The sequence below is a fragment of the Phoenix dactylifera genome, unplaced genomic scaffold (assembly GCF_009389715.1).
Source record: "Phoenix dactylifera cultivar Barhee BC4 unplaced genomic scaffold, palm_55x_up_171113_PBpolish2nd_filt_p 000834F, whole genome shotgun sequence".
Lineage (NCBI taxonomy): Eukaryota > Viridiplantae > Streptophyta > Magnoliopsida > Arecales > Arecaceae > Phoenix > Phoenix dactylifera.
The window spans coordinates 1-16,247 of record NW_024068199.1 but is presented as its reverse complement, the minus strand read 5'-3'; the positions used below and the strand labels follow the sequence as shown (position 1 = coordinate 16,247).

Here is a 16,247-nt window from a genome sequence, read left to right as displayed (position 1 = left end):
AAGAGCAGTCATCCTTATTTCAAATTGATGTCTCTGGAGCTGTAACATTTGCCCTCTATTTATCCAGATTTCTGAAACATAACAATGAGACTTATTAGATTACCATGCAACTTTTCCAGTTCCCTTGTTTAACAAAAAAAGGGAAAGCTTTTGTAACAACCTAGGATCTCACCCAAAATGGCTAGCCGAAAATTACTATTTGGGTTCCTTGATCCTGTATAAATACCGAAGATCTACCCAGCGAATAACTGATGTGGGACTAAACACACGCCCGCACGGGTCCTCACATACTCCCCCCGTTCAAGCCCTGACGTTCTCGTCAGGCTAAGGGTTCAAATCCATTCAAATCTAATCACAAACACCATGATCGGTTCATGGTTAGCCCCAATGGATCCGTGCTGCAGTGTCGCCTAGTCCACATAGGTTATGGGCCAGGTCCGCTCTGATACCATTTATAACAACCCAGGATCTCACCCAAAATGGCTAGCCGGAAGTTACTATTTGGGTTCCTTGATCCTGTATAAATACCCAAGATCTACCCAGCGAATAACCGATGTGGGACTAAACACACGCCCGCACGGGTCCTCACAGCTTTCCAGTTTCCTTCTTATTCTGAAAATATAATAACAGCGTATGATCAAAATTGGTTAGGCATGTCAAGAGGAGGAAGTTACAGTCTTGGATCAAGCCATACATATCTGAACCTCGTTCTACATACAATACTACCAACCACAAAAGATAAGAAATAGATAAGAAGTGGCACGCCTCTATTGACGTCATATCTGGAGAGCTTAATTTCCTGAGAAAGAGTTGAAAAGAACAAAATTTGGTTACCAGACTCCTGCTTTTGTTAAATTGACATTCATCAGAAAACTGACGCACTTCTGATGACAGCCTATTGCAGTGTTCCCATAGATCCAACAATTTCCAAAGTTTTTCTGGAGCTTTTACATCTCAAACTCTATATTTCTGAGTGAGACAATGATACATCACTTGAATCCAATATCTTAAAATGATGTCTAAGAGTTGCACAGAAGAACTAAAGGTAGAATAGCATAATCCTTGAAAGCATGTCTATTGTTTGCTGCTTGTAATGATAGAACTGCCCAAGTTAACATGGGAAGAAACAATTACAGAAAAAAACTAATGTCATGGTAGGTTTCTGAAAAAGAAGAGTTTGATGATCCAATGAGCCAATGTATAATTTGGGGCATTCATATTAAAAAAAATTGAATAAAGCCAGTAACAGAACGAACACACTAACTTTAGGCAGTGGACTTTTCCTCTGATAGCATCTTGACTCTTTGAGTAAGCTTGCGCATCACATCTATGATCATCAACTTCTTTTGCATCCTAAATTGGATGGCCAGTTCTTTTGAACTGGAAACATTTCCTTTCAAAATGGATTCATCCTCCATTATCTTTGTCGGGAAGTGCTCGAGTACAATGACAGATAGGGCAATAACAGTTCGGAGAGCAGCCACTTCAATGGGCACTCCCAAAGGAGCTTCCTCTGATAATGACATTAGAGTGTTCAAATCGTGCCTTTGTGCTGTTTCCTCGTCATTTGAGAGAAGTACTCGTAAGGCAGCTAATAAGCGGCCATCTACCAATCCAGGACCCCCCAAGCTTACCTGAAAAGAAACGAAAGAGATTTTACAGAGAAAACTTTCAGAAACCAAATGATGCACATTGATTTTGCAAAGCAACACTGTGGTTGCTTAAGAAGATATTCAAATGTTAAACATTTATAACAACCAGCAAACAGGCGCAAGCCCACAGGTATGTGGACAATAAAATGAAGGCTGCTTTCTGATTACCATCCAAGATGCTATGAAGGCACAGATAATTCTTAGGAAGAACATGAAAGGTGAGCTTGTAATTAGGAGGCAGAAGTCAATTTAATTGTGTTATTTAAGAATTTAGCATATTCTGTTTCTCTAAGCTACTATACAAACATACAACCTTTCCATCAATCCCTAACAAATAAGTCCTCAGCTTCAATACTTCTTACTAGCAAGAAACTTTCTTCGTACTAACAGTTATATTCACAGCCTGGATTGTTATAGTTCTCAATTCTTCAAGGGCAGCAAATAATGGTACGCCTAATTCGCTCTCCCATCTGCAAGATTAGGTATGTACATCATGGTACAGAAGAGGAGGTGAATACATGAGAGCTCAATCAATGAGAATCAGTGTTTTCTGAGAGTTTTCTATGCTTATAGTACTGAAAGTTATTTATCTTAAAGAAAAAATAAAAGATAGGACAGGGAATCAGTGTTTTCTGAGAGTTTTCTATGCTTATAGCACTGAAAGTTCTTTATCTTAAAGAAAAAATAAAAGATAAGACAGGCCGTCCTTCATTTGTTAATTTTAACAAAAGTGTTGCTAGTCAAGCCAATTGATCAATTGGTCAACTTAAATTGGTTGATACAAGCTGGAACGGAGATGTCACGATGAAAGTCTCACAGTAATAAGAAATTCTGCAGTTTCTCTGTGTTGTTGATGCAGGATATTTTTGCAATTTGTTACTTGTTATTTGGGACATGAGAAATTTGAATGCTAATGTCAAGCTGCCCCACTATTTCCAACTTTAATTTTTTGTACTTCAGTCATTATCGATTCAGAATATCAAGAGTCAAAGACTAAGCATGGGTTTAGATAAGGAGTTTTTGAGTGTTTTTAAGTTTTAGTGTAGAGGAACCAAGGTATAGCATATACGGTTGGAGCATCACTACCAAAATCAGAACATATAACCAATTTGGAACAACCTTTTCCATCATCATGACATCAAAAGGAGTCAAAGAAAAAAATACTTTAATTCAGGGATGAGATAAATATTATATTTATTACTTGTTGCATAATGTCTATTCCGTAAATTGGTTCTCAAGCATTTCTCTATTGATTTCCAAAATTACTAGGAAATTGTTTTGAACAAGTATTTTATACGCTTTCTAGGAATGTGACAACATTAAAGTGAATAAATGCATGATGTAAATCTCCTAGGCATGAAGGAGATATAATTAGTGATACTCAAGTTGTATTTCCTCTTCTTGTTCCCTACAGCATGTTTCTTTCCATGTTTTTGGCCCAACATCCAGTAGTCCTAGCTCTAAGTACTGCATGAGTTGCCAACCAAAAAGCTCTAGTTAAAGGCAGATTTACAATATTAGTACCTTATATACATATCATTGTTCAACAAAACTGTTTGAACCAAGAACCGCAATCTTGGTACTGGGCACTATATTAGAACCTTATCGATTAGGTAGAGTACGGTACACCCCCATACCAAAATAGCTTTCTAACTATTGTTCTCAATTTTTATCTCAGTATGCCTCAATACAGATCAATACACCTCAGTACGGACCAGTACATACCTCGGTATAGGATGGTCCAGGACGGTATGCCTCAGTACAAGGCAGTACGCTTCGGTACGGGGCTTGTACCGACTTAAAATTAAGTTTCGTACTGATTTTCTTCCGGTACGGTAAAGTAGACCATGATTTGAACCATAACCTTACACACATTTGTGATATTGGCACCCCATATTCATAACATTGTTCAACAAAACTATTTGAATCAAAACTTTACACACATGCGCACAAACACACACACACATTACACATCAGAAGCCCAGATTCATATCATTAGTAGCACAGATTCATATCATTGTTCAAAAGAACTCTTTGAATCATAACCAATCATACACACACAGACACACACATTACACATTAGTAGTTAGATTCATATTATTGTTCACAAGAGCTGTTTGAATACACACACATTTGCATGTAAAGGGAAAAGAAATAATAAAGTTGCATGATATTAAGTATTATGGATCTATTTCAATTAAACCAATTTGATTAAGCAGAATTAATAGTTTAGAAGCAAACCTTGAGCAGAGCCTGATCTCCCTGTAAATTTAACTGAGATAAAATCTCCTCCTGCCAATGTTTGGGAGATAAAAAGCTGGGGGTTGAAACTCCAGCAGCCATACTAGCAGCATCAAGAAGAGTTCCATCATACTTTAGTTCAACATAGTCAAATGGATTTGATGGAATCACAAACCCATAATCAAGAAGGAAAAGGTCATTGCTTAAACAACCATAGTTCAGCATTACTGGAGTATCTTGCTCGATGGGTGTTTCTGCTACAACCTGTGCATGTTGCAAATCAATTATTCAACTCCAGGGAAATGTTAAATTGTGTTCAATATTCATGGAACTCTTCCATAATTTAAGAAGGCTAAAAACACAATCTCAATATTTATTTTGGCATCATCCATAAGTATCTCCAAAAAAAAATATTTGGGTAGAGATACAGATGCAATAGTTGCATCTTTACATAGTAATTTGTAAAGCTGTATGCAAAAGGACATAATAGCATGAACCTAGGGAACATATTCACTTTTACCAATTCAATAAGGTGGCACAACAATTACATGTTTCACTTCCAGTGGTAAGACCCCATTGCAAAAAAAGATTTTCTATCATTTTGGCCACTGCAGATGTTTTTTTAGCAAAGGGTTTAAAACAATGCTACATACAAAAACAAAATATAAAATACAAAAAACAGATTTCATTTCTGGGTCATTTCACTTTCTTTGTCATTGGTGCCACACACTAATAGCATCTGGGAAAAGTGAACTTTGGATCACTCACACATGCCATCATCCACAAAAGAGTTGTATTAAGAGAGATAAGCTACAGTGCTATCGTCAGAGTTTGAGCCACAACTCTATCAAAAACTACACGGTGACCATCTGAAATTAAGATTCCAGATCATTTTACATTACCAGAAGTATCAAAAACTTCAATCAAATATTTTGGGGGAATCCTTACATGAACGTCAATTTAAAACAAAATAAACTATACAAGTAGAACTAAAAGCCAAATCATATAGTGGGTCATATAAATAGAAAAACTACACCATTTGACATGTTCTAGGAATTCTAAAATACTTTAGAATCAAATTAGCAAGTCTTCCCTTCACATTAGTAATTGTACATATAGTGACAAAAGATGCATAGGCAAGAAACTTCTAGAATAATTGATTTCTTTTTTCACTTTTAAAATTGTCATTGTCACAGATCATATGCATTTTACACCATTAGGATGTTGGTCAAAAGCTAGTAGTGGGGTCTTACCCCCTCCCATTTCTCTCTCGCATGCACTCATACATATAGAAAGCAGAAATCCATTCACTGAATATCTAGGTTAGCAAATAGAAAGGGGAAAACTCTGCTGATTGTTGAATCACCAACATTAATTTGGACAAAACTAATCTTAAGGTTATTGAGCTATGTCACATCTGTAGCAGAGAGTCTTGAGTGGATGTGAACTTTACAAAAACATGGTAACTCTATTAATCAAGTACAAAGGCTATTCATTATACAAAGTTAAACAATGCAATAAAAAAAAAAGGCAGCACTGTGTACGAGGCTCCCACCATTGCAGAGTATGGGGAAGGTCAAATGTACTCAGCCTTACCCCCACATGCAGAGAGACTATTTTCATAATTAAACAATGCATGCAATGGCAAAGAAACAAAATCATAAGTATCATCAAATTATAAAAGTTTCTAAAAACTAAGCACTGAAAGAATGAGACCATCATAGAAAAGATTGATCTCAAAGTGACATTGACAAGTTATTCTAGAAAGGTTTAAAATTCTGCTCATAGCAGGTTTAGACTAGTTGGTGCATATCGTACAAGCCCAAAGCTGATGCATAACATATCAGCCCAAAGCCAATACTGGAGGGAGGGGGCCTGTATACCCATCTTGAAAACTGGTGGCAAGCCAACCCGACTCAAGGCATATCAAGCCCCAATCGAGCCATATTGACCCAACCAGATGTCGAACCGAGTGCTACCGCCAAGTACTACTTGGTGAGGGTGCAAACTAGAGCAGTGGATAAAATCTTTGGAAATTGGTACCAAGGAACTGGCTTAGGGTTTGTGTCCCACCCTCACCCGGATTTCAACTGGAATTTCTACCATCATAATTCTCACATAATAATAATAATAAATAATAATAGTAACAACAACTGGATTTCAACTAGCCTTTCTACTATCCTAGCTCCCAAATAATAAAAATAAATAACAATAGTAATAACAACTCCTTGTTTTCCATCGTTTTAAGGTAAGAACAAATATAGGAAGAAGCCAGCAGTCCTTTGGATGCAATTTCTGCAGGATTAAGCAACAAACATCAGATTTTGGGCTAGAAAAGCATTCTAGCTTGGTAAACCCACAGCACCCTTTTTCTATTGTTTGAAAATTGACTTTTTAGTTTTTAATGAAAAATAATGCTGGGATTTTATTATTGGAAGATCTAAAGGATATGATTAGAATGGAAACAAGATTAAAATCAAGGAAAATTAGTTGACTGCAAGATACATTCTTGATGTGTTTTTGGATTTGATGAAACAGAAAATCAACCATAGGAAATGATTTCAACTATTAATGTTAATTCAATGATTTCCAAGAAATTCAAACTAGTAAGATTCATCAACTTAAAGATGGTCTTGTATCGAACTTCTCTAATCCTTGCTTGGATTTTGGGAGTTTGGAGATGATGTGAAAAACAAAGAGTTTTTTTTCACATCTTTAACCCATTAAATTGGTTCGGTCATCAACTCAATCTTTCTGATCTTCAAGAGCCTAGGAGGCTCGACAGGAAGAAGAGCCCAAACTTCCATTTCTCCTACTCGTTGTCCCCCTTGCTTGGCCCTTCCTCTAAGGATGAATGTTATATGTTCGAAGAAAATGATTTCCCAGAATTCATCAAATTGAAAACATAATATCCATTAATTCAAAGATGTCTATCGACCTGATTGAATTTCACTTGTCAATAATAGCACATATTTGTTTTCAATACATTTTTAATTGCATGTTACATAATGTTATTCAGTAAGCTAACAACATATACAGTTCTGGAGACATCCAAACAAACCATAACTAGGGTACCCAAAGCAATACCTATACCATATTTCTTGCAAAGAAAAATATCAAGATGACAACAAAGAATAAGAAAAACAAAAAATGAACGCTAAAATAAGCTGCATCAAAGGTGTATCAGTAATCTCAAAGCATATGGATCGACACACTTTGCTAGCACTTCACATGGTATAGACTGTACCATACACATACTTGGTTGAGACAAGGTTGATATGTGGTATTCTGAAATTTGGATTCAAAGTGGCAATTTCAACCCATAAAACCATAAAACAGCAATACCTTTGTAGGGTAGACTATGTGTGAAGAACTTACCTTTACTGACATATTTGGGCTGTTTAGGTCTTGTTCCTGAACAATTCGAGCATTTGGTTGAAAGCTGTGGTTGCACATATCTATGAGTGGGAGCAGCATAGGTATGTCAGCATTTTTTCTATTAGGAAGGATCTCACCATGCAAACGGAAGGCTCTAGAAGAAACTGCCGACAAGGCCCAGCCAAGTGAAGATGCATTTACATCTTGACCTCCAAAAGGATGATCTTTCAAAGCAACATCCTCAAGCATAAGCTTAATTTCTTTCTCAAACTCAAGAAGAAAGCGACATCTCTTATTTACCTGAAATGGTATTTAATCATGATTGTAATAAATAAATCAACTCAAGATCTTGGCTTGGATTCCTGCACAAAAACAGCATCCGAAAGAAAGTAACTAAATTAAGATTTCAACAACCTGGTGAAGAAGAGGAGCATATTGCAGGTTCTTTATGTCTTCCCTGGAAAAGAAAATAGGAACATTGAAAGCTTCTGGCAAATTGCTGATATACGGCCACCAAAAGGAACCAACCATTGCCCTTTCTTGAAGAAGCCTCAAGCCCAATCTCATAGCCCATAGTTCCTCTGTCACATGCTCCCCGCAGGGTCCAATTTACTCCTTACTAAAAACTCAATATAGCCTAATTTGCAAGATAGAATGTCACAGACTAAATTGAGCCACAAAGACTTGACAGCATGAGGCCCAGCACATTATCAAATGAAAAAAACTTTCTTGCAACCACATTTCTATCTAATAAGGAAGTAGCCATATGAGATCTTCGAGAACAACTTATGGTGCTCTTCGAAATCTATTTTCAACTCTGAGAAACAGGTGATTTCGTACAACAGATGCATGATGTAGCATCTGGGATGTTCATGTCCACCTGCATAGATACTGTTATTTTCAAATATTTGGGCTTGCCTCTATCATATGAGAGAGATATTCAAACTTGGCTCTAAGTTTGGAAAAAGCTTATCCATAGTTGCTTAAGTTTATCTAGTAATCCAAATGAACAAGCCAAGCCTCAAGAAGGGCATCTTAGAAAGAAAAAAGGTTATTGTGTATATCCCACCTATTGTGTTTTCTCCCCAGTCCTTTTGGTTGCTCTTTATTTTGATTCATAGATCAAGGTTTAAACCTTGGTTTCAATTTCACCATGCAAAATAATTTTGGCATAAAGGATTTTAGCAGTTCGGCGATTTCAAATCATGTTCAAGGTTTTAGTTGAAACAGAAATGTTAAATAAAAATAAATAATAAAAATAATAAAGAAGAGAGCAAGCCTTGGTGCAACGTTAAAGTTGCTTCATTATGACTTAGGTGTTACAAGTTCAAAACACGAAAAGAGCCTCTCCCCACACGGGGTTGCAGCAACATGTATCTGACCCTCTCTAGATCCTGCAATGGCAGAAGCCTATTGGAATACCTTTTTACAAATAGCAAAAAAAAAAAATATCAACAATGTCAAATGTCATTTTAGAGTATATTATATTGTTTCCAACCTTCGAATGTATTATCTATAATTTTAATGGTCTAAAACTTCTAAATGTTGTTAACAGTCGTTGAAAAATTGTACAAATGAAATAAATACTAGGAACCAATACAAGTTTGAAAAGTAGACTAGATACCATATCGGTATTATAATATGTTATTTTGTTTAGAATCTTATAAACCAAATACATGCATGCACATGAAAATAACAAAACTTTTAAAACTTTTTACATATGTATCCTAATGCCTGACTGTTAATTATTTTTGGTACTACACTTTTAGTTGTTGCTTGATGCTTGAATAAGATTGAATATCCTATATACTAGAATATAATGATCATATTAGAGAGGATCTTGTAGGCTCTATTCTTTGGTTTAGTTCCTATATCAAGCAAAATCAAAAAAATATGGCAGCCATTACCTAATCTCAACAAGTTAGATAAGAGAAAAAACACACGGTACAAAAGAAGAAGAAGAAGTTTAGAACTTAAAAAAACAATTTTTTCAAGAAATTCCCATCACTTGTCAAAGGTGGAGGTAAAACAAGCAATGAACTCATAAGACTCAGGGGAAAAGTCTTTCTTTTCCCACTGAGCGTAAGACAAACAAACAAACAAATAGATTAAACGAACCCAACTGTTTCTCAACCAAAAACTTAAAATTTCAAGCAATGAACTCGCAACTGCTCCTTCTCTTTTCCTTGTATTTCGGAAAATGCTTAATGTACTCCCAGAATAGTTTTTTCTTTTTCAGATTTTCTTATCGTTTGATTGGATTCAGCAAAATACTTTAACAAGCAACAAAAATCAAAACCCAAAGAAGAAAACTTATGATGGAAAGCCAATTACCAGGCACTCGGCGCGCCAATTGGCTCAGGACGGAATCAGGACCCTCTCCACCGCCATCGGGCTCGGGGTCTCGGCGTAATCGAAGGGGGAGGTAGCTCGGGAGGACGACGAGCTCCGACCGTTGGGGGATGTCGTCGGTGGCGACGACACCGAGCCCGTGGTAGGGGTGATCGGCTATTTTGAGCTTGGGGTGGACGAGGCCGCCCTCCCTCCGCACCCACCGGACGAGGTCCGGCGGGTGGGGGACGATGCGCGCCGCTGCTGTCACCGGCGGCGCGGAGGATGTCAATTGGCGGCGGTGGGTGAGGGAGGATGTCGACGAGGTCACGAAGTCGACGGTCGCGGTTAGCACCTTAGAGGCCGCCGACGCCGCCATTTTTAGTAGTGGAGGGAGAGTGGGTTTCGAAGAAGATAATGTGAGGGTAGCAGGGCTGTCGCTGTGCCTCCATCTGGGTCCAAGATATGAAACCGGTAGGTCCCTGGATGTCGCCTGAAACCATATTTAATAATTGCTTGAGAAATTTGTTAACTAATACATGATATATTTATCATTTTGATAGATTTTATTGTGATCATTAACTATGAAAAACAATGATATGAAGTTTTTGTTCCTAAGCAAAAAAAAATATGAAATTTTTGTTAATCTGCCTATATTATTATATTGATCAAGGTCAAAAACACATATGTCAATATAGTTTAATTTTAAAAAAGTATAGTAACGCCTGTTCAAATTTGGATGAGAAATATGTTCTAGCCATCCATCTCTAAATTTTAGTGACTTCTAAATTTTTAAAAATTTTAGTTATATATTTTTTTAATTTGTTGCAATATGGTCTAGCCATCTATCTCAGTTGAAAATTATTATCATGTGATCGTCAAGTGATGACACTTCGGGCTCAGCACCGTCACATTCATGCCCATTAGGAACAAATTAGGGTATAAGATGCCGGTCCAGTTGGTCCGACAGGCGTGGATGTAGATCTAGTAGAGGAGGCAGCACTTGATGGACTCTTCAACTGCTTGGCTTACAACAACAATATTTAGACAGTAGAAAATTTGAAGAAAGAAGCTTTCCTAGCTCGACCATTTTGCGTGCTATGTGGTAGCGGGGAAGAGCCCACAAGCCATCTCTTCCAAACTAGTGATTACTCAGGGCTCGTTTGATTCGCGGAAAAAGAAAAAGGGAAAGTGTGGTCAACGGAAAATTAATGAGATACCTCTTTTTTGTTAGAGTTTTCAAAAGAAGAGAAACGGAAAAGTTGTATTCCTATGGAAATATAATTCCCACATTTCATGGCAAATCTTTCCGATAAGAAACATGAGAAAGTTACTTTCCCATGAGGCGGGAATCACTCCATTTTTTATTTTTCCAAGAAGGCCTTCAGCATTAAAGAAGCATTAAAGAGGCATTAAAGACCTAATTCTTATTAAGGGTATAATAGAAATTATACATAACTTTTCCAGGAGAGTGGATGGTCAACCAACATAAGCACTTTGAAAATTTATCACTTTTCCATTGTTAACCAAACATGCCAAAAGTACTTTCCTAGGCATCCTCTTCCTAGGAATTCTGCTTCCCAGGAATCATATTCCTATGAGGAAAAATGCTTCCCGCAAACCAAACAAGCTCTGAGATCATCTAGCCAACTCGCTCCCAAAACGGGCATGGGACTACCTAGTCACCATTGCATATGGAACGAGAGAAATGGCAGGGTGTTCAGATATGCTCCCCGCTCAGAGTTATGGAGACATGCTACTCCTTGCTTGCCTACAGGGAACAAAGTCCAGCCCCAGACCATCAAAATATTGAAGCTTTTCAAATCTAGACAACACAAAACCAGCGAGGCAGGAGTTTTCAGAACGATCAACAACAACAACAAAAAAAACAAAACACAATCTTCCATTTTCTTTTTCATGTACATTGCACATTCCTATTTAAGGCTGCAAATGGGTTAGGTTGACCCGTGATCTGACTCGACTCGACTCACTTAGATCCCACCCGACTCGTTTTGGATGACCTGTGGGGCTGGATCGGGTCTTAAAATTGGACCCGTTCCATTTCTAGGTCGGGTTTAGATTTATTGAATTTAAACCCAAACCCAACCCAACTTGGCTCATTTGAAATTTAGATAATTTTGGATTTTCAATCATGCGAACCGACCCGACCCGAATCTGTAAAACTATTTGGGCCCGCGAGGGTGCAAACAAATTCTGAAGCCATGGATGGGCTAAACCCGAACCGGACCCGACCTAGACTTGAAGTTTTTGGGTTATACATAGATCTGACCCGGTCCGAATGACCCGTTAGGTCAAAACTTGTAGCGATAGACCCGACCCAATCCGACCCTGATCTTCTATTGGGTTGGGTCTGGGTCCAAAATTAGGATCCGAACAAGAAACCGGATTGGGTAATAATCACTCATGACCTGACCCGACCCATTTGCAAACCCTATTACTATTGCTAATTTATATTGAAGTATAAATATATATCAGGGATTTATCGACGACTAAAGTTGGGACCCACATGTAAATGCTAAACAATCCTGGTAATGTTAAATTTTTCAGGAACATACTAGTAAGTAGATTTAGAATTTTCTACTTAGGATTTGTTTCAATGATTAGGTTGAAAATATTATAGGATTCGTAGGTTGAGCCAGTACAAACAGTAAAATCAAAAGATTACAGGCTTTAGAGTGGACCAACCTCAATCCTATATAGAGAGAAAAAAAAAAAAAAAAGGTATCTTCTTTTTTCTCTAAACAAGCTCAATCTTCCAAACAGGTCTTAAAAGAAAAGACAGACATTAACCTAAAATATAGATTCCTCTAAACAAGCTTTGTCCATCATCCAACTCCAATTACATAGCAGGCTACAAATCCCTATATGGTCATCAAACTTAATGGACTTTAATAAGACCATCATTTCAATGAGCTACGTTCATTCGATATACATCGTGTTTGAGCTGTTGCTAGACTATATATAATCCAATGAAAAGAGGTTATAGCTATCGCTAGGATGACTTCAAGCTTTGTTTGGTTACCAAGAATCCAGAGGAGCTTCCCTTTACGCACGCACGCGCACACAGAGAGAGTGAGAAAGATGTTGTCCATTCGTCTTTGTTTCTTGGGAGCTCCCCAGCCCCTGACCATCTCAGGGTGAACTTTGATGGTCGTGTGACCGGCGATGAAGATAGAGCAAGAGAGGGTTTTGTGATCAGAAGTCACGATTCACAGGTTATTGCTGCGGGCGGGCAAAGCACATATGGACTATCAACTTTAGGGGCGGAGCTCAGGGCAGCATGAAAATGTATCTCCTACGCGAGACGGCAGCTGAAGGCGGAGCGCATCATCCTTGAGATCAACTCAACCACGGTGATCGATTGGCTATGCGAGGAGGGGTGAAGAAGAGATGTGAGTCTCCTACTCGATGACATCCAATGGATGGTGAGAGACTGTACCGACTTTCAGGCGGTGCATGTGTATAAGGAGGCAAATATAGCTGGCCGATTGAGTTGCATCATTTGTAGCACAACACTCTGGAGGAGTTCTATGGATCAACTAAGATATCCTTCCTTTGCAGTTTTTGTCAAATTATTGCTCTTGATTCTGCTGATTGTACCTATACTAGAATAGGATGAGCAGCTGTTGTAAAAAAAATAAAAAATTAAAAATTAAAAAAAAAAGGAAAGATGCTGTCCTCTTATATCAATTTTAAGTCCGTAAGCAACGCTGGAACAATTCAACGCAGGGAATTCGATTACTTATAGAGGGCTGTATGGCCTTCCTTACCTACTTATATATGTTTCCTCTTAATTACAAATCTATACCATCGATCTATCTTAAAAGAAGAAACTTATGCCCTTCATTTCATAAGCATCCCAATAAGTACGGAAATCAGAAAATATTGACAATGATGAGTCCAGCAGACAAGTCTTCCTCAAATCGGATTGATATCTGGCGGTTCAATTTCCTCCTGGAAAAGAATTCACAAAAACCAAATGCCATGAGAATGATGGACAATGAAAGACAGTAAAAGGTGCAAGGTACCCAAAGAAAAGCTAGAAGAAACAAGTATTTCATTGAAATTGGAGCCGTTATATGACCTTCACTTCATGAATAAACAAAATGAAATATCTCATGGATTTGGACATCCATTTACTTCGTTTCATGGACAACATGAGACAATTTCATGGCTTGCCCATCCTTTTCTCAAAATACATTTGTTTCCCAAATTTTTCATATCCCTGAGGATTATTTATTAATCATATATTCTATTTTAACATTATTTGAAAATATAGTTCATGAAATCTTCTATACTTGCATATTAATCTTCGTATGTACTATATTTCGTCTTTAATACCTGATCTCGAAACCTATTATTTATACAATCCTCCAATTTTCTAAATGATAACCAAATATTCTAATATATTCTCTAAAACCATGTTAATTTCATGTTTTCCAAATATTTTTCTTCCTAGCCTCATCGGTAAGCTGACCTCTTAAACTTCCTCTTGGTTCCTCGAAAATATGATATATTTTTTTAAAAAAAATTAGATAAGTTTTCAAAATCTATGCCATGATGCCCCGAGCGATCAAGCCCAAATTCCATCGTTTGGGCCTGAAACAGGCTAGTCAAATTGAAAGTTTCTATTTCAGATATATTTTGACTGGACATATCTTCCAATCTGAAAAAAATCAAGCAGAGCGGATAAAAGTCGAGATCTATATTTCTGAAAAATTTTAGCTTTTTTCGAGTTTATTTCTATTGGTCATATCTGTGTTAGAAAAAATAATCATGTTAAAATTAGGAAAAAAATATGACTTGAATTGTGCAAGAGTGAACTTCACTATTATAACTAGAAGCTGTGTATCTCAAGTCTAAGATCATCAAATGAAAGAAAAGGGACTTAAGCCTTACTTTAACAATTCTTTCATCTTCTTTTTAAATTTCTTTTCAAATATTTAAATGAACGGGTTTGATAAAAATCTTCCTTCTCTCCGATCAGATCACTAGTCTATCATGGTAAAATGATCAAGCTTTGTGTAACAAGGTAAATGATCAAACTTAGTATGACAACAATAACAAAAAAAAAATCTACTAATTGATAAATCAAACCTAAATAACATACAATGCCATTTGTAGCTGTGGAACATGAAAGGCATGATCTCCAACTGCAACTGATTGCCTTGCTTTCCATAATAGAACTTTGTTCACCCATCGTTGCTACATTGATTCCATTCCCCACCTGAGAAGGACAATGCACAAACAAATAACTTCATAAGGATTTATAAGTATATATAAAAGGACAAGGATTGGGTGCATAAATACAAAAGATTTCACAGACTAATCTAAAAAACCCTTTTATTTTATCGGCGGAGAGATAATTTGTTTCGATTTTAAAATCTCATATTAGGTTTTCGAAATACATTAATCTAAGATTGAAATCGTACCATCTTAGTTTGATTGTCAAATCATGGATGAACTCTCTCTTGACGATTGACTATCCTTGATCTCCAGTTATGGTAGTGAGGCCGATTCATAAATGTTTTGGAGTAGCAGGTTTGTCGCTTTTTATTAATTTGTGAATATGATTTTATGGGCCAGCCTTTGTCTGTAAATGGCTTACTCGTCCATAGAGGTAAATGATCAAGCTTTTTTATAACAAGATAAATTATCAAACTTACTGTCTTTTTTCTTAAATTTTGGGATGACAACAATAACGAAAAAAAGATCTATTAATTGCACAAATCAAACTTAAGTAACATACAGTGCCATTTGCAGCTGTGGAATGTGAAAGGCATGATCTCTGACTGCAACTGATTTGCCTTGCTATCCACTGTAAGAATTTTTGTTCACCTGTTGTTGCTACATTGATTCCATTCCCCACCTGAGAAAGACAAAGCATGAACATTCCAATTTGATGGATATCTAGCCGTTAATCAAACTTAGGTGTTTGCAGACTCACAGAAACCATTGATGGAACAAACTTCGAGCATGATGACCCTCTCCTTCAATTTATTTATCTCCAATTCAAGGGTGGAAGTTTTCTCATGAATCTTTTGGATATCAGGTTCATGGTCTTTCACATGCTATGAGAGAAATTTGGATTTCAATAACAATGATATTGTCATGGCTAAGTAAGAGCAACTAGGTAGAATCTTACACATACCAGTTCTTTGGTTGCCTCAATTGTAGTTCATTGACCTTCTGCATCAGTTCTATGACTTTGTTCTCAAGGTCCAAATTTTTCTTGCTAAGTGCTTCAATATTGCCTCTATGATCTTCAGCAATCTAAATGACAAATGATACTCCATACGATAAGAGAGAGGGAGATCGGTGTATGCTTGTTTGGAACATGAGCATGGAGACATTTTACCTTTCCATGAGCAAAATTAGCCAATTGTGGATAGTTTGCTTCCAAAGGACTATAAGGATCTAGTAGAGGTTGGGCTTGAGAAGAGGGAGGAGAAGAGCAAGAGGGACACATGGAGAGGAAATAAAGAATGGGCTCTGAGCCCTCCTCTTCGCATTGGGATTGCTGATTGCCCATAAAAAATTGTTGCTCCTTATCCAAATAAATGATTTGTACCTAAAATTTGGGAAAATCAAGCTTGAAAGTATTACCTACATCAATTAAGCCAA

The 16,247-nt window shown here is 37.1% G+C and overlaps 1 protein-coding gene across 1 annotated transcript; it reads right to left on the bottom strand.

The window, feature by feature from the left end:
• Nucleotides 1-1,030: 1,030 nt before the first annotated feature.
• Nucleotides 1,031-10,061, bottom strand: LOC103721121 (actin-histidine N-methyltransferase). Its single transcript, XM_008811184.3, has 5 exons — nt 9,606-10,061; nt 7,686-7,852; nt 7,272-7,571; nt 3,894-4,157; nt 1,031-1,634 (listed from the first exon to the last, which is right to left on the bottom strand). Exons 1-5 carry the CDS (start codon nt 9,979-9,981, stop codon nt 1,266-1,268), a joined length of 1,476 nt encoding a protein of 491 aa, XP_008809406.2. The 5' UTR covers nt 9,982-10,061; the 3' UTR covers nt 1,031-1,265.
• Nucleotides 10,062-16,247: the final 6,186 nt, after the last annotated feature.

Bases quoted from the DNA above. Each gene is read 5' to 3' on its own strand.
- LOC103721121 (XM_008811184.3), bottom strand. From the start codon at position 9,981: ATGGCGGCGTCGGCGGCCTCTAAGGTGCTAACCGCGACCGTCGACTTC. The intron at 7,572-7,685 runs GTTGTTGAAATC...ATACCATTTCAG, and splicing joins ATGCTCCTCTTCTTCACCAG to GTAAATAAGAGATGTCGCTT. The intron at 1,635-3,893 runs GTTTGCTTCTAA...GTTTCTTTTCAG, and splicing joins GAGATCAGGCTCTGCTCAAG to GTAAGCTTGGGGGGTCCTGG.